This window comes from Erpetoichthys calabaricus, chromosome 3 (genome assembly GCF_900747795.2).
Source record: "Erpetoichthys calabaricus chromosome 3, fErpCal1.3, whole genome shotgun sequence".
NCBI classification, from domain to species: domain Eukaryota; kingdom Metazoa; phylum Chordata; class Cladistia; order Polypteriformes; family Polypteridae; genus Erpetoichthys; species Erpetoichthys calabaricus.
The window spans coordinates 249,778,705-249,798,796 of record NC_041396.2 but is presented as its reverse complement, the minus strand read 5'-3'; the positions used below and the strand labels follow the sequence as shown (position 1 = coordinate 249,798,796).

Genomic DNA, 20,092 nt, shown 5'->3' with positions numbered 1-20,092 from the left:
TATCGGGATTAGTGGGTCTCGTAAGGGTCCCTTGTCTCGGGATGTCCCCTGTCCCAAACCACAAGGAAAGGCCCCAGTGTATCCCTGTGCCGATCTCACCCTGGTGCAAGCCACCTTGCCTCTCTTAGTGGTGCCTGTACAAGTGCAAGGAGTCACTGGAGAGGCGGTCGTAGATACAGGGAGCACTTATACCCTTATGAAATACAGCTTGTGGGAAAAGCTTAAAGTGCCTCATGAGCAGTTAAGGGGAAGTGCAAAAGTAATATTCTTTCTTGTGGATGGAAGGGCGCACGGGGCCAGGGGCAGGGTTCCTATGAGGCTCTTCTTACATGAGACACACTGGGAGACAGAAGTTTATATCCTGGAAGATGACCACCTGTCAATGCCCTTATTACTTGGAATGGACTCTCTTGTGTCGGTAGGTCTTACCATCCACCTGTCGCGGCTAGAGTACGAGTTGCCGGGGGGTGAAGTCCATCGGTTTGGGATGAAGGCTCAAAGTAATCTGGTTTGGCCTAACTTGTATTATTACCTCGCGCAGTTGGTGGATGAGCCCAGCCCAGTAGAGAAGGCAATTCTTGAACAGCCGGAGCTCGTTCAGCCACTGCTTAGGAGGTGGCGCTCTGTGTGGACAGACAAATTAGGTCGGACTGAGTTGGTGTGTCACCACATTCACACAGTCGACCCTGTCCCGGTTCGGCACAGAGCCTACAGATTGTCACCTCTGAAAAGAGGAATAATCAAGGAGTAGGTTGACCAGATGTTGGCGGAGAGGGTCATCGAGCCTTCCACCTCGCCGTGGGCTAGCCTTGTGATGCTCGTTCAGAAGGCAGACGGGACCTACCGATTCTGTGTGGACTATCGGGAGCTGAACAAGAAGACCTTGGATGATGCTTACCCCATGCCACTCATTCATGACATCTTGGAGTCTTTGCATGGGGCAGCAGTATTCAGCTCCCTAGATTTGAAGTCCGGGTATTGGCAGGTGAGGATGGGGAAGAGTAGCATGGAGAAGACTGCCATCATCACTCCGGACGGGTTGTTCCAGTTTCGGGTGATGCCCTTTGGACTTAAAAACGCTGGGGCATCATTACAACGGCTAATGGAGCAGGTCCTCCGGGACTCATTGGGAAGACCTGTTTTGTTTATATAGATGACATCATTGTATTTTCCCCATCTGTCCAACAACATCTAAAGAACCTCGACCACATCTTCCAGCAACTGCATAAGGCTCATCTGACCCTCAACACCAAGAAGTGTAGATTTCAACAAGACCATCTGAACTTCCTCGGCCATGTGGTGTCAGCAGACGGGGTCCGGGTGGACCCAAAGAAAATTAAGTCCATCTTGGACTACCCAACGCTCCAGGAGGTAAAAAGTCTCCAGCGCTTCCTGGGGATGGCTGAGTGGTTCCACAAATTTGTGCATGGGTTTGCCGACATTGCTGCCCCTTTGTTCCAGCTGCTGAGGAAGGGATCCCCCTGGGAGTGGTCACCAACGTGCCAGTACTCTTTTGAAAGACTCAAACAGACCCTGATATCGCCTCCAGTCCTGGCACAGCCTGATCCTTCATTAACCTTTCAGGTCCACACTGACGCAAGTGACCTCGAGCTCGACGCCGTTCTCTCGCAAATGAGTCAAGGCGAGGAGAGAGTGATGGCCTATGCTTCACGGTCACTCAAGGTCACCGAGTATAATTATTCAACCATTGAGAAGGAATGCCTCGCTGTTGTGTGGGCCGTGGAAAAGTGGCGTCACTACCTGGAGGGAACATCATTTGAAGTCTACACTGACCATCGGGCTCTGACTTGGGCATTCAATTGCCGAAGACCACGTCTAGGCTAACAAGGTGGGTATTGCACCTCCAACAGTTCACGTTCAGGGTGTGCTATTGGAAGGGTTGTGCTAATGTTGTGCCTGATGCCTTATAAGGGGTTCACGAGCCCGCACCAGTGGTATGTGCGGTATCGGTCTCTAACCCTTGGCCTGATCTTCCCCTGAACATGCAGGAAATCGTTCAATCTCAAGCAGCCAGTCCTGTATGTTAGGGGTTGAGAGAGGGCTCAGGGGGGAGGCCTGACCGCATACATTATAGGGAACTTCAAGAGGCACTCTATTACTGTGTTCCAACAAAAGATTGGGGTTACCATTATCAGTTGGTAGTGCCCGAGACATATGTGCCCAAGTTCCTACAGTATTACCATGATAGCCCGATCTGTGGTCACCTTGGACGTACTAAGACACTGTTTAAAATCTTGGAGGTGGTATGGTGGCCAACTATATGCAAAGACGTCTGGTCCCATGTCCAGACTTGTACCACCTGTCAGCAATACAAAACCCCACCTGGTCTCCCCTTGGGACAGCTTCAACCAGTAACCATCACTACCCCGGGGGAAAGCCTAGGCGTGGACCTAATGGGACCATTTCCTGCTAGTAAGGACCAGAAGACCTACCTGATGGTGGTTGTGGATTATTTTACCTGATGGGTGGAGCTATTCCCTTTGGCTAATGCCACCGCCAAGAAGATATGTTCCACCCTGAAGAATGAGATTTTTACCCGATAGGGGGTGCCGAAGAACATCATCACAGACCGGGGCCCGCAGTTTACTGGCTCAGAGGTCGAAGAATTGTGGAAACAATGGGGGGTGGTTCACCTGAAAACAACAGCATACCATCCCCAATCTAATCGCACTGAGTGGGTGAACCGGACCCTGAAGACCATGATAGTATCCTTCGTTGGAGACCACCATCAGGATTAGACAAATTGGCTGCCTGAGCTGCGGTTCGCATTGAACACGGCGGTGCATGAGGTTACGGGTGAAACCCCTGCATTGTTAGCTTTAGGCAGACAGATAAATGGTCCACTAGAAAGTATAATTGAGCTCAACTCACCTAATCTAGACTCATCACTACATAATCACTTGCAGAGTATACAACAAATCACACAATGGGTAAAGGAGAGGATGGTGAGGTCCCAGTCCAGACAATCTCAATCTTACAACCGGAGACATAAGCCTGTGCAGTTCTCGGTTGGGGAGAAAGTCTGGATCAGGACTCATCCCCTCTCCAAAGCCTCTGAGAAATTCATGGCTAAACTGGCTCCGAAGTGGTTCGGCCCGGCTATGGTTGTCCAAAAGAAGGGACCAGTGACCTACGCAGTGGAGTGGGGATTGCCAGGGACTAAGAAAATAGACACTGTAAACATCTCTAATCTCAAGCCTTGGTTCGGCCGTACACCACGGCCTGGGGGTGGGGATTGTAGCAGTGCTACTACGTAAGAACTGCATCTCCCAGCAGTCCTTGCAGGGGCTGCTGGGGTCAAATGTGGTCAAAGAAGGTTAAAAGGAGGGCAGGGGGCCAAAAAGGAAAAAAAAGTTTGTTTTGTTTTGGTGCGTTGTGTGTTGCGTTTATCTGTTGTGCTGCCTGCTGTTATTTGAACCTTAATTAATCATGTGTCCTGGACTGTGTTCGTTTGTTGGGGTCTGGATCGTCTGTCTACTTGTGCACTGAGGACTGTGTTGGGATTCTTTGGTTTTCCGAAAGAGTGGAGCGCTCCTGAACCATCCATCCGACTTCATCCTTTCAGTAACTACCTGTAGGACTGTGTTTTCTTTCACCCTTTCAACATACAAATCGCTGGACTTAACTTCATCACCTCTCATTTCATCCAGTTTGGTTTACATGGACTTTGCTGTGTGGTGTTTGTGTTTATTTGTTAAATGTAATATCGCCGAAGGGGTCAGGGGTGGTATTATTATTTGTTTTGTTGTTTAGTTCATTTAATTTCATTATATTCTTAATTGTTTTATGTTCCCAGTGCGCTTCATTTGGTCTCTGTTGTGAGTGTGTGTGGGTTGATCCAAGGCTAGGGACATTCCTGGGGTGTCCTCCATTAAAATAAATAAATCACCGTCATTTTTGACGGCGTGAATCTTAGCAACCCCTGACCGCTACAACTTTTACAAGTCCTATAAATGTACACCATCTGTTACAGATGCAAACCAAATGTATGTGTGTACTGTATAATATTAACAATAAGAGCAGCTCACTACTGAAACGGCAAATATAGGAGGCAGTGGGGATCAAACCAGGGACGCTTAATTAAAAGTCAGCAAATCTTACTGCTGTGCCATGGAAGCTGTTGTTTTATCCTTGAACCTTTTTGTGAAAGTGTTTATTTGATCTTTGGACTTCAGGCTTCACACATTATATAGTTTATGCCAACATGTTGTCATTTACTACTAAAATATTAAACGTTTCTGTTTTAACAATGTGTTTACACAGATTATTGTAGAAACGGAACACACATGAAATGCATGTGTTCCAAATAATGATCTATTATTTCCACTCTAAACCTCCAGCACTTCACTCCCAGATAATCAATCAAGGCATGAGCTGGAAGAACTTTGCGCACGTTCTGCGGGTTTGGAATAGCAGGCTGCTTGTTGCTTGTCTTAATCGGCACATTTACAGGACAAAAGACGATGAGGGGGAGGTGCGAATGGATTTAAGGTGGGCCGGATCTACGAGTTTTTTCGTAGGCTCTGGTAATTCTAGTGTTAAGCACAACCCACAGTATGTAGCCACTTTATACACCAAAATCAACATTTACATCATAACATAAAATAAAGTAGATGTAAAAGCTTTCAAAACAGTTTTCATTCAGCTGATAGTGTGTACACTATGACAACCATACTTGTTGGGCCAACAGTGATGGTGGATGCACTTGGTTCCTTCTGCTCTCTGAGCTACTATGCCTATGCCTCTCATTTGCTTCACTGCCAGAGGACACACTTGGCTTTGCTTTCTGCAGTTATAATTTACTTGTAATTTACATTTCTGCATATACTGTAGGCTATGCATGCAAACTACAGTAACTGTTAAGATCTGAAGGTTCCCAAGGTACTACTTTTGGTCTTAATTATAGGGTTCTGGATCCATTCATCCATCCTTTTATCTATCCATCAATTTGTAGAACTTACTTGTCTCCATGTTTTAGTCATGCTGAGTCTCATCCTGTTAGCATCAAGTGCAGGATGTAGGTTATTCAGTTGCACATTCACACACATACTCACACTAGTTTAGAATTACCAGTCAACCAAAAATAAAATGTTTTTTATTTGAAACAAGGGTACTGAGAAAGAAAACATGAGGAGAATTTGCAAACTCCACACAGATGGATACTAGATGGATACAGTACAAACATCCACCTCCCCTAGACATGTTAAGGGCCTAGCACAACTTCAAAGATCACCAGCAGTGGACTAAACAGACACTCAAGAGGCTATGCACAGCTTGCTTACAAAAATGCTCTGGTCATCCATGGCTTACCTCTAGTCTATTTCTGCAAGGTGCTGTCGCCCATTTACTATTTAGATTAATTTTTTGTTTCCATTTGTTTTTCCAGGAATGCTAATGCACAGTCATGACTACCGTGTTGCAGAGCCCTTTGCTGGAAAGAGTGTAGTATTACTAGGTGCTGGCTTGTCTGGTATGGACATCATGATAGAGCTGTCTGAAGTAGCAAGTGAGGTGACCCTGAGTCACAGACACCTCCCTCTCAGCTGCCCACTTCCCAGGGGAGTGCATCAGGCACAAGGAGTGAAGCTAATCAATGAAGATGGAGAGCTGGTGTTTGAGGATGGTGACCGGGCAAAGCCAGATGTCTTCATGTTGTGCACAGGCTACAATTTTACCTTCCCCTTTCTGTCAAAAGAGGAGGTAGGGCTGCAAGTGCGAGAACACTGTGTAACCCCGCTGTATAAACATCTGCTGCATCCTGCCTTCCCATCTCTCTTCCTCATAGGCATCTGCCGTGCAGTCTGCCCTTTCCCACACTTCCATTGCCAGGTTAGTTGGCTTTAGTTTTCTTTTTTTTTAACTTCATCTTCCTGTGGGAAATTACCAGTTGTCCCTGGGCCACAGGGTTTAACGATGTTGTATAGGTGATGTGTAATTAATAATAAAACTGAGTAGTACCAAGCCACTACTAGATGGAGCAGATCATTGTGACCAATGAAAGCAGGTCAGGCATCAAAAGTAATTGATCTCCATAGTTGTTGTCAGCTGACCACTAGAACTCCGGCAGCACAAAGGTGTTAGTATGCATCTGCTGCATAACACCATTCTTCTTATGGTTAGGCTCATTTCAACTAAATCTTTGCTGTTAGGATGCCCTGCATGGTTTGCTATTTTTGAGCCTGGTGGTTTTAGCATTGGTTGATATGTTCATTCCTAAAATATCGTTACCATGTTTTTTGTGCTTGGGTCATATCTGTTTTGTTGTCAATGAGTCAGATAGGTTGGCTATGTGCTGTCTTAATTTCAGTCACATGCAAAAAGTGGCTAAAATTTTGTAGGAAGTCTTTGCCTGATTTTCGAGGACTAAAGTCTGTCACTATGAGCAAGTGAACCATTTCTTTTGAGATACAAACAAGTTATTTTGCTTGTTCTTATGTATAAGCTTGAGGTTAAGTTCAGATAATTAACACATATAACTTGTAAGTAATCCAGCTTTGACGTGCTCACTAATACAAATTCTATTAAAGATTCTTTGAAAGAAACCTAGAAAGATTTAAGGAAGGTCAATCAAAATTTTTTTTTTTTCTTTGTACGTTTCATCGTTCCATATTAGTCTCTCTTTGCCTTTCAGATTCAGTTTGCCTTGTCTGTTATGGACGGATCCTTTACTCTGCCTACTCAAAAGCAAATGGAAGAGGAGATGGAGGCAGATATGCAGACTCAACTTCAGAAGGGCACTGCCTTAAGACACATCCTGAAACTAGACTCTGAGCAGTGGGACTACAATGATGAAATGGCTCAGCTGGGTAAATTTAAGCCTCTGCCTCCATTCTGGAAGAGCCTCTATGAGGCTAATAAAGTTTTTCGAGCCCAGGATCTACTCAACTACAAGAACTATATCTATCAAGTGTTTAGTGACCAGGAGTGGACTGTTATGCAAAAAATAGCTGAATGAGTTGGGTGTCTTTTTTTTTTTTTGTCTGATTCAAATTCAATTACAATTTCTATAAAACTAGACGTAATAATTTTAGAGATTTTAAATTTTCAGTAAAACCTGTCTAGTTATAGTGAGGGGGCCTGTTACCTGGGACAGAGAAACACAGTTGGTGTTAAATGGATGGTTTAGTTTTTTCTCACTTTTTTATTCCCAGTTCTCAGAAAGAATTGTCAACCGTGAACACATTGTTCTGAATGCTTATTACACCCTGTAAGACTCTGCACATATGATCCACACCAATATCAAAATGACATTAAAAATCAAATAAAACAATATCATTCTATGGTACTCCTCATTTCCTTAGTCTGACATACTTTGCTTAACCCTAGGTTTTCTCCTGATCTTGCTGTTTAGCCCATCGCTGTACATCTTATTCTTTCTCAGTGCCTTCCAATTTCATTTAGGAGTATGCCCTTTGCTTCCTTGACATCAAGATTCTCTTTGACTTGCATAGTCATTTGGTCCCATCTTTTCTATCTCTAAAAATATCCCTGTCATTCTCTATATTGACCCTGTAAGTTTGGTATCTGTCTTATGTCATACCAAGTTCACTTCTTATTTAATAGTTGATTGACATTATGCAGTATATTTACCATTTTTAAATACAAAACCTTGCCTATTTTATTTTTGACAGTATCCTCGTCATACTGGCTTATTTCAGTAACTATCACATTATCTCGGCTAGCCTCCATAATTGCAGTAATTACACTACAGAATTATCATTATGCTTCAGAGATTATGATTTCAATGAAAATTATATTTTTGTGGCAGCTGTAAATTTTTTTCTTGGGGCAAAACTGACATCAAGCTTCACTGTTTCAAGGAAGCATCTGCTGTTTGGACCATTCTGATCCTGCCTCATCCTTGTATGTTACCTTTTTATGACATATCACTTTCCCCAGTGTCACTTAATCAATTCAGTTAGCCGAATAAACCCGTCAACCACTTTATGCCTTCACACTTAAATTTTGTAGATAGATAGATAGATAGATAGATAGATAGATAGATAGATAGATAGATAGATAGATAGATAGATAGATAGATAGATAGATAGATAGATAGATAGATAGATAGATAGATAGATAGATAGATAGATAGATAGAGTCTTTTGTCTTTAACAAATTCAGCCTTCATGCTGCACATTTATGTGAAGGTTCTCACATTCCATATGTTTACAAATGCCATAACAACCATTTGAAGAGGCAAATTCAACAGCCTGGGTTTCTCCATAATGATAATTTTCCCACTTTGGTCTATTTTGAATTTCACTTTTTTCATTCAGCTCCAAATTTGTTGTCATTAGTGCTATTAAATTGGACCAGTTTCTCATATCTGAGTTAGCTAATGTAACCAGCAAAAATATTTTTTCCATGAAAAAATGTGTATATTACTAGAAAAAAGGTAAGTTATATTACTGCCTTACTCTGACTTTTTATGTCATGTTTCTGCATCATACGTATCCTGCATTCAGGACCCATATGATCTGTTCCCAGAGGCCACTACCTCATTTTCTATCTACTGTGCCTAAGATCCTCAACAAACACACTTTGCATTATCAGTATTCTCATAGAAGACCGGATAGCAGAATTACATATTTGGCTGCTGCTTCTTGTGTCTGGAATGGAAACACTTTTTTCAGTGACACCCTATCCATACTTGCCACTGCTCAAAGACATCATCCCTCTTTTGGTTTTGGTTGGCTAAATTCTATAGCTTTCCCCTTTCAAAGTGCTTGACTGCTCTTTTTAAAAAATATCATCAAAGTCTACTCCATTTTGTTTAGATCTATCTGGATATGAAGATGTCTTAATATCTGTTTAACCCTCCTCTGTCTGAACATTTTTGTTGAAAAAAATTACCTTTACATGAAAGTCCTGCTAAATGAGTAATGAAAAAATGTTTACCTAAATAGTTCCTGTATTATTGTGGAATTGTGCCTTAATATATCTAGCACCCCATGTGTGCAGCCTTATCTGCACGTGGATAACTGCTTTAAGCAAAAAGACTTACTAGCTCAGGTGCCCGCTGCTTTTATTATTGAAGGCGCCCCCTCTCAGCTGTTAACCCCTATGGGAATATGGCAATCATGGCATGGGGGGGGGGGACTGACAGGGCTCTAGCCAGGGGGCCCGGTATCACAGGGGCCCGGCACTGGTTGAGTAGATATTATGCACAAACAAAACATATGAACAGAAAGCAAGAATTGATCCTACAGCGTTGAGTGTCAACTTCAACATAAAATATTTTGAAAACTAAAAACAATATCAAAAAAAGTTTCAGATAAAAAAATTTCTACATACATTTTTCTACAACTTTCTCGCTTTGACATTTTACGAATCCAAATAAAACATAGACCTCTCCACTGGTCGAAAATTTTGATATTAATTGCTGACTTGGTGTCATATAGTTTTATATATTCTTTATTTATAAATATTATAAACAATAAACTCAAACACATTATACATGATTTTAAACACAATTAAATAAGAAATACTACACAAAAAAAATTAAACATTTACGCCACTTATTTCTGCAGATATAAAGAGTTAAAGTTAAAATTTAGATTTTTTCTCAAAATTGCCGCCATTTTCAAAAAGACGTAATTTCGGGCTTCTTGCAAGAAAATTGAGGCCTGCGACAACCGCCATTATTTTAGTCAAAAAATTTCCTATAGGTATCCCTACATTAGAAAAGTATATCAAAAATGCCGGAGTACATGAAAAACTAAGCGTCATAGAACCGTATGGATCTTCAACTAAATTGTATATCTACATTTAAAGCTAAAAACGCAAACAATTATATTTATATTCACAATTAGTTTATAAGAAGCCTGTTCTAATTCTTTTAAAGGCAAACTAAGAAACAAGTAATATTATTTAATTTGTATGAGTAGTATTATTCAGGAGGCGAAAGCAGTTGCTGAGGTAGTAGCAGTGCAAACTCAATTTCCAGAATATGATTTCAAAATTTCGGTAGTTTTTCCAGTATTGGATTTTATCATCAGCGATTTAAAGACAAGATTTGAAGCAGCAGATGACATATGGGAATTATTCTCACCCATTTTGAATTTTCAGAACTTGGACAATGGTCAACTCACCGCAAGAGCTGCAAAACTTGTACATGCATTTGCAGAAGATCTGTCAGATGACTTACTGGATGAAATCTTTCACTTCAAAAGTATTTACAAGACAGTTTTTGGTGTTGAAAAAAGCCCAATTAGAATTTTGAACGCAATTTACGACAAAAAATTCCAAGGTATATTTTCCAGTATCTGTCTCGCTATTAAATTGCTTTGTACAGTCCCAGTTACTGTTTCTTCAGCAGAAAGATAATTTAGCAGATTGGCAAATTAATTAAAAACATGGCAAAGAAGTACAACTAGTCAAAAATGACTTAATCATCTAGTAATTCTGTGTATCGAAAATGATTTAGCTAAACATGTTGATTTTAGTGAGGTCATTGAAAATTTTGCATCAAAGAAAGCTAGAAAACAGATTTTGCAATAATTTTTGATACTATTGTAAGTTTTTCATTAGAATCTTTACTTTATAAATATATTCAATAAATGTGCATAATACTTATGTTTTCGCATCATTAACCTCGCTTATTTTATTTTAAATCCTATTGGTTATCACATTTTCCTTAACCCTAGGTGAAGGGCCCGCCAGAGATCCTGGCCTAGGGGCCCGCGTTAGAATGTGAGGGCCATGATTGCAATCAAACACACCAAGTGTTCTTATCACTGTACCTTGAATATATTATTATGGAAATTCCTGTGTTCACTGTTTTCATTCACCTACGCTGTTAATTATATTGTTTATATAACTGTTAGGTATCTACTTTATAGTGCCCATGTGTACAGCCTTACCTGCAGATGGACAGCTGCCTCAAGCAAAGAGACTTACTAGCTGTGCACAAGCAGACCAAATGGTTAAGCTACACCAAAAGCTAAAGCAGGTTCGCCGCTCACTGCACTGCTACTGTTGGAAATCATCTTTTCCTCAGTTGCTAAGCCCTGTAGGAATATGGCAATCACCCACACCATGTCCTCTTATAACTATACCTTGAATATATTATTATAAAGATTCCTGTGTTTGTTATTTTGGTCTTTCTATGCTGCAGTTACTTTTAACTGTATTTTTATATGAGTGTTAGGTATCTGCTTTATATTGCTTTACGTGTACAGTCTTACCTGCACATGGACAGCTGCCACAAGCGGACCAAACGGTTGTCTTCAGACCTGAGCTACATCTGTACCAATCACCAAAGAAAGTGCCCACTCACCGTGCTGCATGGTTTTGAAGACGTCACTTCTCAGCTGCTAACCCCAGTGGGAATATGACAGTCACCTACACCAGGACCTTTTAACAAAATACCTTGAATCAGTCAGACAGTGATATTATTATAAAGCAACAATAATAAAAACAGAGTGAAACCGATGGTAGCAAAAGAAGGAAATATATTGGAAAAGAGTCATTAAAGGTGGTTAAATGTATTTGAAATGTCTTATTAAAATATTTATGCAGAAAATAAAGGTGATGCAAGATGAGTCTTTTCAAGTCTGGGGGCAGTGTTACTTCAGATTGGTGTTCAGTCCGCAGAGCTCTTGCCAATTTCTTTGGATTCTTCTTTCTTTGTTGTTCCCTTCTGTTCTGTCCTTGCTTTTCTCTCTCCTGCTTTTCTTTGCTTTTCTTCCTGATCTGCCCAGCATGCACCCCCAAACTTAAAGGCCTAACTTCATGACAAATTAAAAATGATTAAAAAAGAATAATCAATCAGTGTTTTCCTTTCTTAGGCTGTTTATCCATTCAGATTCAAATTACCCAAAGCTGTTAAATTACAAAATGTATTTGTAACAATCTGTTTACAATTTGCAAACAATAATCTGAAAGAGACAATGTTCAACTCGGTAACGCAACAGAATTTAAAATCAATGTCTAGCAATTGTTTAAAAATATACACAACTGTGTGTAAAATGGGATTTAGAGTCTGGAGTTTAAGAGACTCTGTTTAAGTAAGGTCAAAAGGTACAAGTTTTCTAATTGCTGGCTGTTTACTCAGGTTTCCTTATTGCTGACAGATTAATCAGTGTTAGTTTCATCCAGGCTACAGATTCAGTTTTGTACTGTAAACTGCTTAGTTCATTCTTGTAAGGCTGAGGTTTAAAATCTTCATGTGGCTTATTTTTATACCATGTAGCAGCTTTGTTTTATATGGTAATGTAGAGGAGCTACAAGACCTTCAGATGTCACAAGTGCTCAGTTTTGATATACCCATCTTTGTAGAAAGTGTTTTAAATTTCTGCTTGCTATATAATTTTCTTTGCAAGTTTCAAGGTTTGAAGGAGTTGGTGTTTAAAAGAGGAGAAAGACAACAGGTTATCTGAAACCAAAATATCCTGGACTTAATGACTATTTATGTGACACTTTGTCCTATTTCAATCACTGTTTTTGTGACAAACAGTTCTCAAAGCTTGACCTGTTTCCAGATTACTATCTTAACTTTGATCTGAAAATCCAATATACCTTACTGAAGTCCAAAAATATTATCATTTAATTAAAAAGAGTAGAATTGCCTTCACTTTTGAATGCCTGTTTCATTTCCTACTTCTCTTTATAAACTGTTTTTGGAAGAATCATTAGCACTAGTGTTTCATCACTCTGGGGAGTCTAGTTCAATTTCAAAACTCGTTACTCTCTGCATGCTCCAGTTTCCTACGTTTCTTACAAATTGTTGCAATTTGCGATAAAGATAATAGAAAATTACTATAGTATGATACTGCAATTCATGCCTTAATTGTCTATATTAAATAGTGATATAAGCACACAGTATGGATAAGTTATGTTTTTTATCTATATTGTAAGAAGACGCTATATAGCGCCCAACCCGACACAGATTAGACACGGGAGGCACTTGTAAAATAAACAAAGAACTTTTATTTTTCTTTGTCTGTGGGCTACGCCTTCCCAGTGCCCACAGACACAACACAGTCCCAAACACTAAGCACACCAGTAAAGCAAAAACACTTTCTTCTTGGCACAACAACTCCTCCCAAGCAACTTTGTCCTCCTCCACCCGACTCTGGCCGCCGAGTGGTGGTTGCTGGCTCCCTTTTATTGGGTACCCGGAAGTGCTCCAGGTGCTTGATTTGCAACATCTGGCTGTGCCCAAAAGGTCCCAGCAGATCCTGCTGCAGCACCCCCAGTTCTCATGATTCTGTTTCCACAGGGCAGAACCACAGAACGGAAAGAGCAGACTCCCCATCCTGGAAAAGACCAGCCTTCGCGGGACGTGCCACTGAGCCCGACTGAGAGAGGGTGCCAGGGTCCATGAACAGCCAGGACGCCCCTACATACTGTATTCAGGGGGAACAGCCTTGGACAGTGCAATACCTCCCCCCGGATGCTAGATGGCCGCCCCCCTGGGTTGAAGCAGTGCCTCGGTTTCCCACAAGGCTCCAGGGAAACTGGAGTTGGGTGGACCCCTGTTGGGTCCCGCAGGCACCACCAGGGGGTGCTCTGTTTGGGTCTCCTGAGCCTGCATGGGCATCACACCTGGAAGTGCAGTCGGAAAACAGGTGATCAAGCACCTGGAGCACTTCCGGGTGGTCTATAAAAAGGGCCAGCAACCACCACTCAGGTGCCAAAATCGGGAGGAAGGGGATGAGGTTGCCAGGGAGGAGTGGTGGTGCCAAACAGGAGTGTTGTGTTTAATTTGAAGTGCTTTTGGGACTGTGTTGTGGCTGGGGGGTTCATGGGGAAGATGTCCCCTCCAGCTGAAGAAAAATAAAAGTCTTCTTGTGTTTTACACATGCCTCAGTCTGAGTCTGTGCCGGGTCGGGCGCTATACAGCGTCCTAATTCACAATATATTCACATATAAATGTAGTTTGCAATCATTAACAGATTTAACTTGTACAACTGTTGGACAAAGTGGACATTGCTCTATTTTTGTAGGCTTTCAGAGACACAAAAATTCTGTTAAGAGAGCAAACTTAGCAGAAAGCCAACTCGCACCCACAAAATATTTGCATTCCAGAAGGAAAATTAATGAGAATGTTTAAACAACAGTTCTATCAATGTTTTAGTTAGCTCTCTACATAATTTGATAACAATGGTGTAAATCAAGGATATGCTGACAACATTCATTAAAAGCTTTAACTGTAGAGAGACAAAGGTAAAGTACAAACTTTTTCATAAAAATAAGATCCTGATTACAGATCAAGTTGACAGAGAGAAGAAGGGGCGTACATAGAACTAATGCATATTAGAACAAGGTGATAAAAAGGGAATCCAACATGCCTGTTTATTTTAACAACTGAGTGCTGTCTTATTGGACATCATTGAGCCATCCAGGACTCTAAACCAAACTATTGAACATAGGAGAAGAGCCAAGACCTTAGTATTAGACAGAAAAATTGTTCATATTCCTGTTATATCAGAGTCTCTTGTTATGAAGATGATGAGGATGATGAAGATGAAAATGTGTTCCTTGTCTTTAAGGTGGCTTGTTGGTCAAAGCCAGCATTAAAAGTCAAGCTATGTGATATTTTAATCTGTATTCAGGTGTTTTGTCCTCCATTATATGTTTTGAGGAGTGTGGGTGTTTTTGGACTGTGAGAAGAAAAAAATTAATTTAAAGCGTTTGTATGCACACTGCACAATCTATGCGCTATGAGTGAGTGTGCTCAGTGATGGGCCAGCACTTTATCCAAAGATGTCCTTCTTTGTGGCTGAATTGACTGGGATGAGCTTCATTTATCAAACAAAATAGTTTACTTTATTTACAATCTCAATGAAAACAAAGCTTTTAAAATGACCTCAATAAAATCTGTTTATCTCCTTAGTGGCAAAGTCCAGTCACCAAACTCAAAACTCATCTTTAACCTCAGGTTTTTTCACCTTTCAACCAATGACAATGACCAAAACCTCAATACCAAAAATGTCCCTTTAATCTAACATTAGCAGCAGTGTTTATTTAAGCACATTTGTATTTTATGCTCCTCTTAGTTTACACTAGCCTATAATTCTTCAAGTAATTATTGATTGTCTTTTCAACAGCATTGTAAGATCTTCCTAATGCAATGCAAATTTAGCTCAACTAACAAAAATGCTTGCATTTATTTATTCAACATATTTACCATTTCCAGTGACTTGTTCTTTCTTAATCAAAATTGGATAAATTGCAGCTGTTCACTAAATGTTCACATACACAGCTGGCAGCACAGTGATCACCACTGCCTGTTGTACCTTACTGAAGGAGCCGCTCGTCCAAAGATGGAAAGAATATGGAAGATAGACAAAAGTAAAGTGTAAAATACTCAAAACTTGCCTGTATACATAAATGTAAAATCTTCAATTGCTTTTAAATAAGCTGGATGAATTTTCACATGTAATGGAGAGTTACATCATCCTGATTAATGTTTATTAATGAATCACTATGTTAATAATCAAATGAATTAATCATTCTGACCCTAAAATGCTGTTGACATAGCCAAGGGGTTATCACAATGAACAGCAAGCTGAACTCACTCTATTTGAATTTGAGTAACTTTAAATGTAAACATGCAGTACAACTGAGCAGATTGGACCACACCTTACTTCCACCTACAAGCCTATGATAGATAGCATCAGCTCTCTTTTACAAGTCAGAGACTCTTATGTGTGTTTGATGTGTATTGTTTGTTTGTTATAATATATATAGTAGGAGGCAGAGTGAGAAGGAAGAGTGATACCCAATATAGTTGGCCAATCAGGCAAACCCAATTTAAAGTTACAACAAAAGCGAAAAAGTTAACTTAAAAGGTGCATGATGGCACTAATAAGCAAAAGCAAGAAGTAGCCTCTTACCACTCTAGTGGCATTTCTGGGTAGGTCAAGCTTGTAGTTCATGAAGGTCAGGCTTTCAGATTCACCTTTCTGCAGACATCTCCCTTTTATATTGCCCAGACCAGAAAGCGTTTTGTACCAGGGTGGAGCCACATACCTTAAATGAGCCTGGGAGACAACCCCCTAGCGTAGGCATGACAACACACACCCACACACACACACACGCATACACACACCCATACACACACACACACACACACACACACACATATATATATATATATATATATATATATATATATATAGAAAGAGAGAGAGTCATGCACGTGTGGATAGGGAACATCCTAAAACATCCGATAACGCTAACAGTTCTGTTAATGCTGTTACTGACTGATTGTTCCTATTTACAGTTCTGAGGCCCATTATAGAGTGGACCATTGACCAGTTCCATTTCCTTCTAATAACTCCATCCCTTTCACCTTGATACCATAATAACCACTGTGAAGCTGGAGGTTTTCTACCTCATGTGCCTATTTGTTTTAGCTCTTATTCCCACCAAACATACAGGGATTCTTCACCTGGAGCCATAATAACCCATAAGAACCCTTTATATATATATATATATATATATATATATATATATATATATATATATATATATATATATATATATATATATATATATATATTAATTTGAGCTTCTGTAAAGTTTGAGCTTCCTCATAGGTGCAAATAAAGTCTATCTATCTATCTATCTATCTATCTATCTATCTATCTATCTATCTATCTATCTATCTATCTATCTATCTATCTATCTATCTATCTATCTATCTATCTATCTATCTATCTATCTATCTATCTATCTATCTATCTATCTATCTATCTATCTACTCAAATAGGCTGTGGCATTCAAGCAATAATTGACTGGTATTAACAGGTCCAAAGTGTGCCAAGAAAACATTCCCCACACCATTAAACTACCACCACCAGCCTAGACTGTTGATGCAAGGAAGGTAGCTGTAATGACTCATGATGTTGGCTCCCAATTTGGAGTTTACCACCTGTGTGCCTCAATAAAATTTGAGATTCATCAGACCAGGCTACATTTTTTTAATATTCACCCCTCCAGTTTTGGTGAGCATGTGCCCACTGAAGCCATTGCTTTTGGCCTTAGTTCACAGGAGCAGAACCCAGTGTGGTCTTTTGCTGTTGTAGGCCATCCACCTCAAGGTTCGACATGTTGTGCACTGTAAGATAATTTTCTGTTCACTACAGTTGGACAGAGTGTTTATCTGGGTTAGTGAAGCATTTCTGTAAGTTCAATCCTGTCTAGCCATTCTGCTCTAAACCATCAACAAAGTAGTTCTATCCACAGTACTGCCACTCAAGGTTATAACAATAATAATAATAATAATAATAATAATAATAATAATAAATTTTATTTATACTGCACTTTATATAAACAATCTCAAAGTGCTACAGAGTAAAATAAAGTAATAAAAAAAGGTTATTATAGTTTTGCCTTTTTATATTAGTTTTTATTTCTATATTTTTTCTGACCTTACTCTGAAATTCAGTTTAGTTTTAGTTTTCCTTCATCATGTATTTTTAGTTTTAATTTAGCTTTTATTTCACAAAGACATTTCTATTATATTTTTATATCTGTTAGTTTCAATTTTAGTTTTAGTAATTAAGGTATGGTTAAAGTGCTACTATGGAGTTTAGTTTTGTAGGATTTAGATATAAATTGAGTTCAATGTTACTGGAAGCTTACTACACTACATGGTTTATTATCTAGTTTTGTTTTTGTCTGATAAAAACAAGCATAATCAAAACCAGATTCCGAATATGAACAATTTTATACAATTTTTAAAATTTTTTCTGTGTCATTTGTGCTTAACAAATGTGCGTGGACTGTTGGCACTTTTTATCTTTTCCCTTTATTGCCCAGAAGGGACAAATTTGTAGTGCAATTTAGGTGAATTTTAAGGTTTGAGGGCGTTTTACTCTAAATGTCTACAGCACACAACATATCCCACTCCAAGACAATGTGCCTATAATGAATGCTTTCAATATTGCATTGAAATATCTCCCATACTGGGCTTTGTTATTTTCTACCAGCCATATTGATCTCTGATTCTACATAAGGCACAAACAATTTATAGACAGAATTTTGCCACCTGCAGGCCTGAAAAGATTTCAAAAAATCAGAAAATAGATTCTACTGTGTTCTGACAGATGTGATCATGAAAATCGTGGGGGCTTAGGAAGAACAGGGCTTTTAGGCTTGAATCAGTGTGCAGACCCCACCTAGCTGTATTAAGGAAAACAAAGAAAAACAAGCATTTAGAGTCAAGGTTAGGGGCAGTGAGTCTTGAATAGCCTATGCATAAGAACAGTAAACCCTTAAAGAGCAGGACAAGAGGAAGAAATAGGTGTATGAATGGGCACAAAAAAACAGAGACAGCATCTGAGATTAGGAATAATATATACATTATCTAAACCTGTTTATCCAGAGCAGAATTGCAGGAAACCTGGAGCCTACACCAACAGGTTTGGATGCAAGGCTGGAAAAATCCCTGGTATGCAATATGTATGATATGGCTGATGTTAAGAACAAAACAAATATGATATTTCAACTCTTTTTGAGAGAGATAGAAAATTGAAATTGAAAAAAGGGGGACAAATATTTTAAGGCATAATTCTGCTACTGGGTTATTTTCACAATATCAGGTATTCTGAGCTTTGAATATAAACTAAAAACAGATTAATTAATAAAAATAGACTACAAAAACACATAAGTATGTTTAGTTTTTCACCAGTTGGCAGACTCTCTTCTCCTACCTATCTATAGTTCAGGAAAGAGACATTGCCAACTCAGGAATTTTACTAGGTTTATACCACTTCTTTGTTAAAGGACCTCTTTAAAGCAAAAATGATTAGTCAATAACAATACAGTATGCTGATTTTGTCTGATGACCTAGTCGGTCTCTTGATTAGTGCCATTTTATTTTCAAAAAGGATTTCTCCTCTGCAAAGTGGCAGGTGAATTATAGTCAAAAGAAAGCAGACACCTGAGAAATAAACTTAAACATTACTCACTTCTGATTTTTCTGTTCATACAGTAAAGGTTTTGTTTACCACCACATTCCGATTACAGGCGTTTTAATTACATTTTGATATACAACATGCACAAAGAAAGGAGGCACAGTAACTTGCCTTTTATTTCACATGCTTTACACGCCCGTGTTCAGCTTGCTTTGTCACCGCAAATGCTGTGTGAACACCCACTGTCTGTCACCAGCTGCCGTTCACTGGATGGATATATGCGGGTGGCTCAGGGTGGATTACTTTCTGTTTTAGAGTTATAAGTTATAAGGGTTAAAGTCTAACAGCAAGAATATTCATTCAAAAACAAAAAATAAAAATATTTTTAATAAATTATTAATTTATTTTAGTTAGTTTTTCCAGCTGCTTTAATAGTTTCATTTAGTTTTAGTTTTTCATTTTGGTTTTGTTAATTATTTTATTTCAGTTTACAAAAATGTTTTTTTATAATAGTTTCAGTTTTGATTTTAATTTTCGTTAGCTGTAATAACCTTGCTGACACTCAGGTTTTTTGTATTTTACACCATTCTGAGTAAGATCTAGAGACTGTTGTGCATGACAATCCCAGAAAATCAGCAGTTGCAAAAATACTCATACCAGTCCATTTGGCACCAACAATCATGGCACAGTCGAAAATACTTAGATCACATTTTGGTGTTTAATGTGAACAGTAACAGCTCCTGACCTGTATCTGCATGATTTTAGGCATTGCACTGCTGCCACATAATTGGCTGATTAAATAATTGCATGAATAAGTTGGTGTAGTGCACAGGTAAGTCCAGATAATGATAATGCCAAGCTGAACAAAAGCTTTTTGTATGGACTGCGAAATGAAGAGTATGGTTAAATAAATAAGGTAGAAACCATGGTTGATCATTGAGCTAATTGTTTCTGGTGGATTGGCATCTGATTCAGGGTTGGGATCCAACTTGGGTTGGGTACTGCTGGGACAGGTACAGATTCCCTGTGACTCTGAAGTAAATAAGTCAGATAAATGAACAGAATCAACATAATCAACCACCTATACTGTGTCACTTATGATCGACAGCACAGTGGGGCAGTCCTGTTGTCTCACAGAGACCTAGCTATTATCTGTCACAAAATTTTAGATTCTTTTTTGGTGGCCAAGTGAATTTTCC

General features: G+C 39.4%; 1 protein-coding gene across 2 annotated transcripts in view; it reads left to right on the top strand.

Annotated features, from left to right (window-relative positions):
- The window catches only part of LOC114648771 (uncharacterized), a 53,001-nt gene extending 45,710 nt beyond the window's left edge, over positions 1–7,291 (top strand). For both annotated transcript variants that reach the window (XM_028798012.2, XM_051925224.1), the window contains exons 6-7: positions 5,408–5,850; positions 6,653–7,291. In XM_028798012.2, the coding sequence (XP_028653845.1) occupies positions 5,408–5,850; positions 6,653–6,976 (767 nt within the window). In that variant the 3' untranslated portion in view covers positions 6,977–7,291. The remainder of the gene's footprint in view (positions 1–5,407; positions 5,851–6,652) is intronic.
- The last annotated feature ends 12,801 nt before the right edge of the window (positions 7,292–20,092 follow it).